Below are 12,017 nucleotides of genomic sequence, written 5' to 3'. Positions count from 1 at the left end.
TTATATTTTATTGTGTTTGTTGTTTTGTTTCATTTTTTATGAATTTTCTCTAGGCTTTAGTTAAGTAATGTTTTATTAAATTACATGAAAATTAGAAATGTTGCTTTGACAACTGTCCTAAACAAAATAACAAAATACAAAATAAATTAGAATTTACATATGCAATTTATTATTATTTAACTTTATTTTTATATTATTTCAAGTAATATATGTATATATATACATATATATATATATATATATATATATATATATATATATATATATATATATAACTCACCCATCCCTGTCCCCTCGGTGGGACACTTACGATTAATTCACTATTTTACAATTAAATCTAATCTAATCATGACAAACTATATATCGTTGGAAAGGTCTAAGACTCCAAAGTAAACATCTTATCTTTTTTATTATTTATTTATTATGTAGGAAAAGTAATAGATTAATTAATGGCAAGAGTGCATCTCAAAAACCTACATCATAACAAGAGTTCTGACCTTCTTCTTTGTTGCCTTTTTCTCTATCACACTTCAGAAATCATCAGAAGTTATATATTGCTGGAAAGCCAAAAATCTCAAAATTCATCCTTTGAAACCCATTTTAAATTCAAACATTGCATTACCATGAAAATGGTACATCAATATCATGTAACAAACTGTTTTCAGTCATGAATTATAAAAATGTAGGTTTGGATCATGCACATTCAAGTCTATCTTCAAAAATGTGAGTCACAGTTAACAGGTTAAAGGTTTTGTATTAGTTGCATAAAATTAATTTAGCAATTTAGACAAAAGAAAAATCATAAGCTAACATTAAATAGTATTTTTCCCATGAGATGTAAAATACACAATGTCTGAGTGGGTCTGAGTTTGCACTTGCTTTATTGCTCTTGGTTTTGTTTATTTGTAAAGCACTTTTCACAATGCATATTATATCTGTCACATTATGTATACATATAAGCACACAATAACTTTTTTGTTATTTATTTAGAGAGATGTGAAATGTGTCATTACTGCTGTGAGAAATGTATTTCTGTAAAATGTTTTAATCATAAAAGCAAAACCGTTTAAGTTGAATGACAAACACAAGTTATTTTAGTTGATTTATTTAATTTCCACACCTCTGTCTTCTTTTTAGAGGAAAATTTGTCCAAAATGACACAAGAGTCCAGTACAATGAACAGAAAATGGAAATAAACAACCATCATACAGAAGAAAAAACAAAAACCTGAACAAAACACACACACTGTGTAGAAATGATTTTAAAAACAGTCATGTGACACACATTCACTTAAGTCAAACATTCCTCCGGGCCTGTGTTCTGATTGGTTGGTTCCTGCTTGCCTGTGTTCTGATTGGCTGGTTCCTGCGGGCCTGTGCTCTGATTGGTTGGTTTCTGCGGGCATGTGTTCTGATTGGCTGGTTCCTCCGGGCCTGCGCTCTGATTGGCCGGCTCCTTGGCCACTTCCTGTAGGTTATACTTGCGGAAGAGTGTGTAGTCTTTGAGGACGCTGACGCAGCAGACAGTCTTGATGATCTCGATCTCGACAGCTAAACCTGTATCAAGGACTGTAAAAAGATGGACTAATGAAGCAGAGCAGGATTTACAATCTTGTTTTGACCTCACTGATTGGAGTGTTTTTGAAGCTGCTACCACCGATCTGGATGAACTCACAGAGACCGTAACATCATATATCAGTTTCTGTGAGGATATGTGTATTCCTACAAAGACTCAACTAATTTACAATAATGACAAACCGTGGTTCACTGCAAAACTCAGACAGCTCCGTCAGGCCAAAGAAGATGCTTACGTGAAGGGGGACAATGTCTTGTATAAACAGGCTAAATACACATTGGAAAAGGAGATCAAAGTGGCAAAGAGGAATTATTCTGAAAAAATAAGGACTCAGTTCACTTCCAACGACTCCGCATCAGTGTGGAAAAGTCTAAAGAAGATCACCAATTACAAGACACCACCCCCCAGCACTGTAGAGAATCAACGACTGGCAGACGATCTGAACGAGTTTTACTGCAGGTTTGAAAGAACACCCATCACCTGCCCTGAACACCTCCCCACACAACCATTCACACCATTCACAACTCCTGCAACCAGCCCTGAATGCCTCTCCAAACAACTGTTCACACCATTAACAGCTCCTGCAACCCATCCTGAACACCTCTCCAATCAAGCACTCTCACCATTCACACCTCCTGCATCCCCCCTCTCCCCCACACCTGCAATTCAGATCAGCGAGGATGCGGTGCGCCAGGTCTTCCGGAAGCAGAAAAGGAAAAAAGCACCAGGCCCAGATTGTGTTACACCAGCCTGTCTGAAATCCTGTGCTGACCAGCTGGCCCCCATCTTCACACAGATCTTCAACAGATCGCTGGAGCTGTGCGAAGTCCCTTCATGCCTCAAACGTTCCACCATCATCCCCATCCCTAAGAAACCCAAAATTGCAGGTCTAAATGACTACAGGCCTGTGGCTCTAACGTCTGTAGTCATGAAGTCATTTGAGAAACTGGTGCTGGGCCACCTGAAGGACATCACTGGGCCCTTGCTGGATCCTCTTCAGTTTGCCTACAGAGCAAACAGGTCTGTGGACGATGCAGTAAACATTGGACTGCATTATGTTCTGCAACACCTAGACAGACCGGGGACTTATGTGAGGATCCTGTTTGTGGACTTCAGCTCGGCCTTCAACACGATCATCCCAAACCTCCTCCTGCCCAAACTAAATCAGCTCTCCGTGCCCACCTCCGTCTGTCAGTGGATCAACAGCTTCCTGACAGACAGGCAGCAGCTAGTGAGGCTGGGAAAATACACATCCAGCACCCGTACAATCAGCACCGGAGCTCCCCAGGGGTGCGTTCTCTCCCCACTGCTCTTCTCCCTGTACACCAACGATTGCACGTCTAAGGACCCCTCTGTCAAGCTCCTGAAGTTTGCAGATGACACCACACTCATCGGCCTCATTCAGGACGGTGACGAGTCTGCTTACAGACAGGAGGTTGAGCAGCTGGCTGTCTGGTGCAGTCTCAACAACCTGGAGCTTAACACCCTCAAAACAGTGGAGATGATCGTGGACTTCAGGAGAAACCCCCCTGCACTCTCCCCACTCACCATCATGAACAGCACTGTGACTGCAGTGGAGTCATTCAGGTTCCTGGGCACCACTATCTCTCAGGACCTGAAGTGGGACATTCACATTAGCCGTGTTTCCACTATCGAGCTAGGACCGGGCGTGCTAGTGCGTGCCAGGGCCAGTCGCGTTTCCACTGTCACTTCCGGGGCTTGATCGTGCCTCGCCGGGGCTTCCTCGGGGCCAACGGCCAGGTTTTTTCGGCCCGACGAAAACCTTGGGCCAAAGCGGGCCAGCTGGGGCTAGAGGAGGGGTTACGAACAAAGGCGGAGTTTCTCCGTGTCTGGAGAGCGTCAGCGCGGATCATTTCAGAGAGATAACAGCTTTAACACCAGCATTAAAGACGTTTTAAAATAAGTTGAGCTTAAAACTCACTCTTAGTAAGCAGCAAGTGTTTGAAATAACTTGATCCGATGTGGATTATAATCATTAAACAAGGCAGAAATATTTATAAGCGATGTAAAAGATTATGCACGCCAAACATTAACGTTATATACCTAGTAAACATGTTAAAAATGACCGCTTGGATAAATCAGACGTCAGCTTCTTATTCTCTATCACATTTATTAGGTAACATTGTATCTGTCGTTTCGTGAGTTTAGCTCCACGTTGCATATCATCAAAATATAATAATGATTTTTGTTTGGGAGCTTTTATAAAAATAGAGAGTCTGCGCTGCGGATCATTTCAAAAAGATAACCGCTTTAACATCAGCATTTAACACTTTTTTTTAAATAAGTCGAGCTCAAAACTCTCTTTCAGTCAGCAGTGAGTGTTTGAAATAACTTGATCCAATGTGGATTATAATCACTAAACAAGGCAGAAATATTTATAAGTGATGAAAAAGATATGCACGCTAAACATGTTACCATAGTAAACATTTTAAAATATGACCGCTTGAAGAAATTAGACGTCAGCTTCTTATTCTCTATCACAATCGTGTAAGTAACTTATATTATCTGTCACAAGCCTCGTCTCGAGAGTTTTTCTCACGTTGCCTATCATAAAAGAATATAGCCAAACAATGTTTTTTGTTCGGGAGCTTCATTCTAAATGTGACGGCTGTGGCTAATAAGCAGAAACAGACTCGACTGAATAAGCAGGCTATTTTCATGAGCGTTAAAAATAAATAAATAAAATAGAAATAAGTGTATTTATGTGTGATTAATTTTGAGTCCTGATAAATTAAATCAATTCTATAGTTAAAACATCATGCTTTTGAATTTGAATATATAACAAAGCATGCAAACAAACTGCCGCTTTCATCATCTTCGTTTTGTGATCGCGCATGCTCCAGTGACTTATTTCTTAGTTTTCTGATATCTTCTCTTTGTTGGTGAAATAATGAGGTTGCATGACGTTGTTCTGAGAGGCGTGTAAGGGCGTGTTTTAGTGACGTGCAGCGGTGCTTCAAGCTCCACTGTGGAAACCCTGCGCTATTCTGGCCTCGGTGCTACTGGCCCGGGGCTATGAGCCCCGCCCGGCCCGCTTTAAGCCCTGGCTCGCACTGGCCCGACAGTGGAAATGCGGCTATTGACTCCATTGTGAAAAAGGCCCAGCAGAGGTTGTACTTCCTTCTCCAGCTGAGGAAGTTTAACCTGCCACAGGAGCTGCTGAAACAGTTCTACTCCACCATCATTGAATCCATCCTCTGCACTTCAGTAACTGTCTGGTTCAGCTCAGCTTCTAAATCTGACCTCAGAAGACTACAGAGGGTAGTCCGGACTGCTGAGCGAATCATCGGTACAACCCTCCCATCTATTCAAGAACTGTACTTATCCAGAGTGAGAAAAAGGGCTGTCAAAATCACTCTGGACCCCTCACATCCAGCACACTCCCTCTTTGAACTGTTGCCATCTGGTCGACGCTACAGAGCACTGAGCACTAGAACGACCAGACACAGGAACAGTTTCTTCCCTCAGGCAATCCATCTTATGAACAGCTTATAATAACGGCGGACACACTACATTTTATATTTATATACACACACACTTTATTTATCTAACACACATACTTAGTATACACTTAAATTTTGCACACAATATATATGTACATACATAACTTCATTTTGTAATATACCTGCCTACAATTGTCATTTGTATATTGTTATTCACTATCTACTTATTTGTATTTTTTATTCTTTTATTATGTGTTTTATGTTCTGTCGCTGTCATTCTGTTGTACTGCGGAGCTTCTGTCACGAAAACAAATTCCTCGTATGTGTACATACCTGGCAATAAAGCTCATTCTGATTCTGATTCTGATTCTGATGATGATGGAGAACTCAGGGTTGGTCAGATCCACCTTATTCAGTGGATTCAGCTTCAACACCAGACCTGACACCAGCAGAGAACAGACAGAGATGAGGCACATGTGTGTGTGTGTGTGTGTGTGTGTGTGTGTCCGCGTCCCCTGCTGTACCGGCCACAGCTTTAATGACCTCCTCTCTCTTTTTGTGGCTGCTGTTTCTGGCTTTGAAGCAGATCTGATATGTGGCTCGCTGCGGTGCTCTGAACCAGCGCTCCAGAAACACACTCAGGAACTTCTCCATGTCCTCGGGAAACACTTTACACGTGCCACTGACCAGCAGCATGCGCAGGAGTTCAGAGTTATGACCTGAATGTGAGGTGTTCTGATGGAGCTCATGATCTGATTCTCTCACCGACTCCTTGAGTGCGAAGGAACACAACGTGACACTTCCTTCTTCAGAGCCATCTCTGCGTCTTCATCATCCACCTCACCCTCACTGAGACTGTCCTGTGTGTCTGCAGGCTGTAACACATACAGTAACACATCTATATCGTGATAGTACAGTTATAGTGATACTCTATAGTGATGCTCTACGATAGTATAGTGACCGTGATGCTCTACGATAGTATAGTGACCGTGATGCTCTACGATAGTATAGTGACAGTGATGCTCTACGATAGTGTAGTACGATAGTATAGTGACAGTGATGCTCTTCGATAGTATAGCAACAGTGATGCTCTACCATAGTATAGTGACCATGATGCTCTACGATAGTATAGCGACAGTGATACTCTACGATAGTTTAGTGACAGTGATGCTCTACGATAGTATAGTGACCGTGATGCTCTACGATAGTATAGTGACAGTGATGCTCTACGATAGTATAGTGACAGTGATGCTCTACGATAGTATAGTATGATAGTATAGTCACCGTGATGCTCTACGATAGTATAGTGACCGTGATGTTCTACGATAGTATAGTGACAGTGATGCTCTATGATAGTATAGTACGATAGTATAGTATGATAGTATAGTGACCGTGATGCTCTAAGATAGTATAGTGACAGTGATGCTCTACGATAGTATAGTACGATAGTATAGTGACAGTGATGCTCTACGATAGTATAGTACGATAGTAGTGACAGTGATGCTCTACGATAGTATAGTGACAGTGATGCTCTACGATAGTATAGTGACCGTGATGCTCTATGATACTATAGTGACAGTGATGCTCTATGATAGTATAGTGACAGTGATGCTCTACAATAGTATAGTGACAGTGATGCTCTACGATAGTATAGTACGATAGTATAGTGACAGTGATGCTCTACGATAGTATAGCAACAGTTATGCTCTACCATAGTATAGTGACCATGATGCTCTACGATAGTATAGTGACAGTGATACTCTACGATAGTATAATGAGTGATGCTCTACGATAGTATAGTGACCGTGATGCTCTACGATAGTATAGTGACAGTGATGCTCTATGATAGTATAGTACGATAGTATAGTGAACGTGATACTCTACGATAGCATAGTGACAGTGATGCTCTACGATAGTATAGTGACAGTGATGCTCTACAATAGTATAGTGACAATGATGCTCTACGATAGTATAGTGACAGTGATGCTCTACCATAGTATAGTATGATAGTATAGTGACAATGATGCTCTACGATAGTATAGTGACAGTGATGCTCTATGATAGTATAGTGACAGTGATGCTCTACGATAGTATAGTGACCGTGATGCCTTACGATAGTATAGTGACAGTGATGCTCTACCATAGTATAGTATGATAGTATAGTGACCGTGATGCTCCACGATAGTATAGTGACAGTGATGCTCTACGATAGTATAGTGACAGTGATGCTATACGATAGTATAGTACGATAGTATAGTCACAGTGATGCTCTACCATAGTATAGCAACAGTGATGCTCTACCATATTATAGTGACCATGATGCTCTACGATAGTATAGTGACAGTGATGCTCTACGATAGTATAGTGACAGTGATGCTCTACGATAGTATAGTATGATAGTATAGTGACCGTGATGCTCTACGATAGTATAGTGACCGTAATGCTCTATGATAGTATAGTGACAGTGATGCTCTATGATAGTATAGTACGAATGTATAGTACGATAGTATAGTGAACGTGATACTCTACGATAGTATAGTGACAGTGATACTCTACGATAGTATAGTGACAGTGATGCTCTACGATAGTATAGTGACCGTGATGCCTTACGATAGTTTAGTGACAGTGATGCTCTACCATAGTATAGTATGATAGTATAGTGACCGTGATGCTCTACGATAGTATAGTGACAGTGATGCTCTACGATAGTATAGCAACAGTGATGCTCTACGATAGTATAGTGACAGTGATGCTCTACCATAGTATAGTATGATAGTATAGTGACCGTGATGCTCTACGATAGTATAGTGACAGTGATGCTCTACGATAGTATAGGGACAGTGTTGCTCTACGATAGTATAGTGACAGTGATCCTCTACAATAGTATAGTGACAGTGATGCTCTACGATAGTGTAGTACGATAGTATAGTGACAGTGATGCTCTACGATAGTATAGCAACAGTGATGCTCTACCATAGTATAGTGACCATGATGCTCTACGATAGTATAGTGACAGTGATACTCTACGATAGTATAGTGACATTGATGCTCTACGATAGTATAGTGACCGTGATGCTCTACGATAGTATAGTGACAGTGATGCTCTACGATAGTTTAGTGACAGTGGTGCTCTACGATATTATAGTATGATAGTATAGTGACCGTGATGCTCTACGATAGTATAGTGACCGTGATGCTCTACGATAGTATAGTGACAGTGATGCTCTATGATAGTATAGTACGATAGTATAGTGACAGTGATGCTCTACGATAGTATAGTACGATAGTAGTGACAGTGATGCTCTACGATAGTATAGTGACAGTGATGCTCTACGATAGTATAGTGACAGTGATGCTCTACGATAGTATAATGACCATGATGCTCTATGATACTATATATGCTAAAATGAGTTCCAAGACCATCCATCACGTGTTTTATTTTTTGAAGTTTTGAAAATATTAAAAATGAAATGTATATTTGTATGAAGAGTTTTCATTCACTTTACTGTTTAAAGCCTCTGTGCATAATGTATTATAAAAGTAATTCATAATGTTCGTTGTAATACATTGCATCCATTTATAATTGAATCAAGTTAAAATGCATTATACAATATTTGCAGATTCTTTTTTGCATATTGAATCGATTGCTTTAATGCATTACATTGTTTACATTGTACGAATGCATAAATATTATATGTATTATAACTACAATTATGCAATTAATTATAAGGTGCATTACAATGAATTTAAAATAATTATATTATATAAAGAATTATATATACAGACTTTAAGTAAATTAGCAGCAAAAGTATTATAAACTACAATCAAACCAATAATTATTCAGACACCTTCAACATTTCTCACATTATAAGTTTATTCGCTGTACCTAAAATATATGAGAATAACTCGTACTTATACTGTCTGAACAAGCAGATCTTGATAATGTCAGATAACTTTAATAGAAAGGTATGTAATGAATTCAGCACAGAAAGTCGCAGAAATACTTAAAACCTATTTTACTACACAAGTTCAAATCCAGTGGCTGCTAGCAAATCATGGGATGTTCTGTCAAAAATAAAGGACACTGAATTATCAACTATATGTTATGATAGTTTTTGGTTCAATATATATTAAAACTAAGGAATCCTCAAGTTTGAAATCGGTTTGAAAACTGCAATTTTTGCAGTTTTGTAATGTAATGATAGAACAGTTTAGTGTTTGCATACATACACACATCTACAGACTCACCGCTAAACACTCAATATCCAAAAACATAATTTTAATTATATAGCACCCACCGTTTTAAACTCATAGTTTAAACTACCCGCACAACGTTGTTCTTCTGCGCTTCCGGTCGCGTCCCCCAGCGGCGCCTGTGATTGGTGGAGAGCGGCAGTAATCGCACGCAGAGCTGCGGATCAGACAATGCTAATCGATCGCAGAGCTGTAGATCAGCGGACACACGTGTTGCTTCCTCTCGTGCTTTGACGTGATTATATCGCTGTATTTACACTAGACTGACGTCATGAGGCCCGGGATGAAACGCGCTGCGCTTTAGTTATTCGAGAACATGATTATATGTGGATCAGAGTTTCCAGGGAGGAGGAACTGAAGAACATCTGCATCATCAACAGTGGATAAACAGATGAGATGAAGAGTGAAACTCGACCAGCTGAAGGACAGATGGACTCCTCTTCATCCTCCTCATCCTCGTGCTGTAAGAGGAAGGCAGAGGACAGTCTGCAGTCAGACTCGAGAGAGAAGAGAGAGAGACTGGAGATCAGCTCACAGGTCACTCACTCACTCATTCATCCAGATTCACATTCACTCAGTCACTGTGCTGCACTTGAATCAGTGTTTCTGGTTCATTCACTGTGTGTGTGTGTGTGTGTGTGTGTGTGTGTGTGTGTGTGTGTGGATCAGGAGGTGCTGTCGGTGAAGGACGTGTGTGATCTGATCCACTACATCACTCTCAGACGCTCACACAGCGTGAGGAAGCCCAGGTACACACACACACACACACACACACACTGTCTCTCTCTGACGGTCAGCTGACGTGTGCTGTGTGTTCAGCTGGTTCGGTCTGGGTGATAAGCGAGTGTCCCGTGTGAACGTGATGGTCCTGGATGGACTCACACAGAGTCACTTCTACAGATACTTCAGTCTCTTCAGACACCTGAGGAACAAGTACAGCGCAGTGAGTCTCACACACACACACACACACACACTGCTGACTGTAGTTATTGATCAGAGCTGTGTGTCTCAGAGATGGACTCTGGCGCCCTCTTCTGGTGACCTGCTGACCTCTGACCTCCTCAGCGCTGAGGTCACGGTGTGTGACAGAGCAGCAGAGACGCGCGCGGTGCTTCCAGGTGAGTCGTTCGTTCCTCGTCGATCTGTCGGCGGCTGATGATCCGTGTCACATGACCTGCTGTGTGTCGCAGCTGTGCTGAGGTGGCATCCTGTGATTCGCCGATTCGGGCTGAGCTCCGCTGGGCTGACCAACTTCCTGCTGACCCAACAGGAAATGATCAAACAGAAGTATCCTGTGAAGGGTGAGACAAACACACACACACACACATCTGAGATACGCGACACACATGCGCTGATGTTGTTTTCCCATGATGCCATGCAGGTGGGGAGGGCTGTGAGGGGTTCGTGTGTACGGTGAGTGACCGCTGCGTGACGGACAGCAGCCCTCTGTTCGGTCTGGACTGTGAGATGGTGAGTGGATACAGTGACCTGCGCTGTGATTGGCTGCTCTGATCTGCTCTGTGATTGGCTGCTCTGTGATTGGCTGCTCTGTGATTGGCTGCGCTGTGATTGGCTGCTCTGATCTGCTCTGTGATTGGCTCTGACGTGTGTCTGTGTTTCAGTGTCTGACGTGTGTGGGGTTAGAGGTCACGCGTGTGGCTCTGGTGGACAGCAGTGGACGCTGTGTGCTGGACGAGCTCGTCAGACCACCAAACCCCATCATCGACTACTGCACCAGGTACATTTGAACTATTTATTTAACTTACAAGGACATAAATATTACAGATGCAGTTAAATACATGACTCACACACACACACACACACACACTCTCACACATTCACACACACACTTTATCAGACACTCACTCACACACACACACACACACACACACGTGTTTATGTGTAGGTCTGTAGTGCTGTGTGTCATTGTGTGTGTGTGTGTGTGTGTGTGTGTGTTTGTGTGTGTGCTGTGTGCGTGTGTGTCTGCTCTGTGTGCGTGCGTGTGTATGTCTGTGTGTGTGTGTGTGTGTGTGTGTGTGTGTGTGTCTGCTCTGTGTGTGTGTGTGTGTCAGGTTCTCGGGGATCACACCAGCGCTCCTCGCTCCCGTCTCCACTCGTCTGGCAGATGTGCGCTCCAGACTGCTGCAGCTGCTGCCGCCGGACGCTGTGCTGGTCGGTCACTCTCTGGACGGAGACCTGCGCGCCTTACACGTACTCTTCACTTTACACTGCTTCTGTTGTTTGAATCTGAGTTTTCATTCATCCTAAACTTTTTTCAGAGTTTTCAGTGCAGCATTTATAATTTTCGTTTAAGTTTTTCGAATGTAATATTTGTGTTGCATATGTTCTTTAGCTTTGTTTCAGTGACTGAAGATGTTGTGTTAACACTGTGTGTGTGTGTGTGTGTGCTCAGCTGGTTCATCCTCACGTCATCGACACGTCTCTGCTGTACCGGCAGGAGTTCGGCCGCAGGTTCAAGCTCAAACACCTGGCTCAGGTCCTTCTGAAGTGAGTCAAACACACAGCTGCAGCTCGTCACGTTCACACGCTTCAGATACAGACACGGCTCTCTGTGTGTGTGTGTGTGTGTGTGTGTGTGTGTCAGGCGGGAGATCCAGTCCGAGGTCAGGATAGGTCATGACCCCTGTGAGGACGCGCTGGCCGCTCTTCATCTGGCTCAGTACTTCATCAGGAAGGGACCCAGAGAGGTCTGAATCACTTTCT

General features: G+C 42.3%; 1 protein-coding gene and 1 pseudogene across 1 annotated transcript in view; one reads left to right on the top strand and one right to left on the bottom strand.

The window, feature by feature from the left end:
- Positions 1 to 1,092: 1,092 nt before the first annotated feature.
- LOC113100630 (THUMP domain-containing protein 1-like) lies at positions 1,093 to 9,664 on the bottom strand (annotated as a pseudogene).
- The window catches only part of rexo5 (RNA exonuclease 5), a 9,080-nt gene continuing 6,498 nt past the window's right edge, over positions 9,436 to 12,017 (top strand). The window contains exons 1-10 of the mRNA XM_026265260.1: positions 9,436 to 9,830; positions 9,963 to 10,042; positions 10,113 to 10,236; positions 10,306 to 10,411; positions 10,484 to 10,594; positions 10,675 to 10,763; positions 10,916 to 11,031; positions 11,366 to 11,504; positions 11,707 to 11,801; positions 11,899 to 12,001. Coding sequence (XP_026121045.1) covers positions 9,690 to 9,830; positions 9,963 to 10,042; positions 10,113 to 10,236; positions 10,306 to 10,411; positions 10,484 to 10,594; positions 10,675 to 10,763; positions 10,916 to 11,031; positions 11,366 to 11,504; positions 11,707 to 11,801; positions 11,899 to 12,001 — 1,104 coding nt within the window. The 5' untranslated portion in view covers positions 9,436 to 9,689. The remainder of the gene's footprint in view (positions 9,831 to 9,962; positions 10,043 to 10,112; positions 10,237 to 10,305; positions 10,412 to 10,483; positions 10,595 to 10,674; positions 10,764 to 10,915; positions 11,032 to 11,365; positions 11,505 to 11,706; positions 11,802 to 11,898; positions 12,002 to 12,017) is intronic.

The sequence above is a fragment of the Carassius auratus genome, unplaced genomic scaffold, assembly GCF_003368295.1.
Source record: "Carassius auratus strain Wakin unplaced genomic scaffold, ASM336829v1 scaf_tig00217318, whole genome shotgun sequence".
Taxonomy (NCBI): Eukaryota; Metazoa; Chordata; class Actinopteri; order Cypriniformes; family Cyprinidae; genus Carassius; species Carassius auratus.
This window is presented reverse-complemented; position numbering and strand designations above follow the sequence as displayed.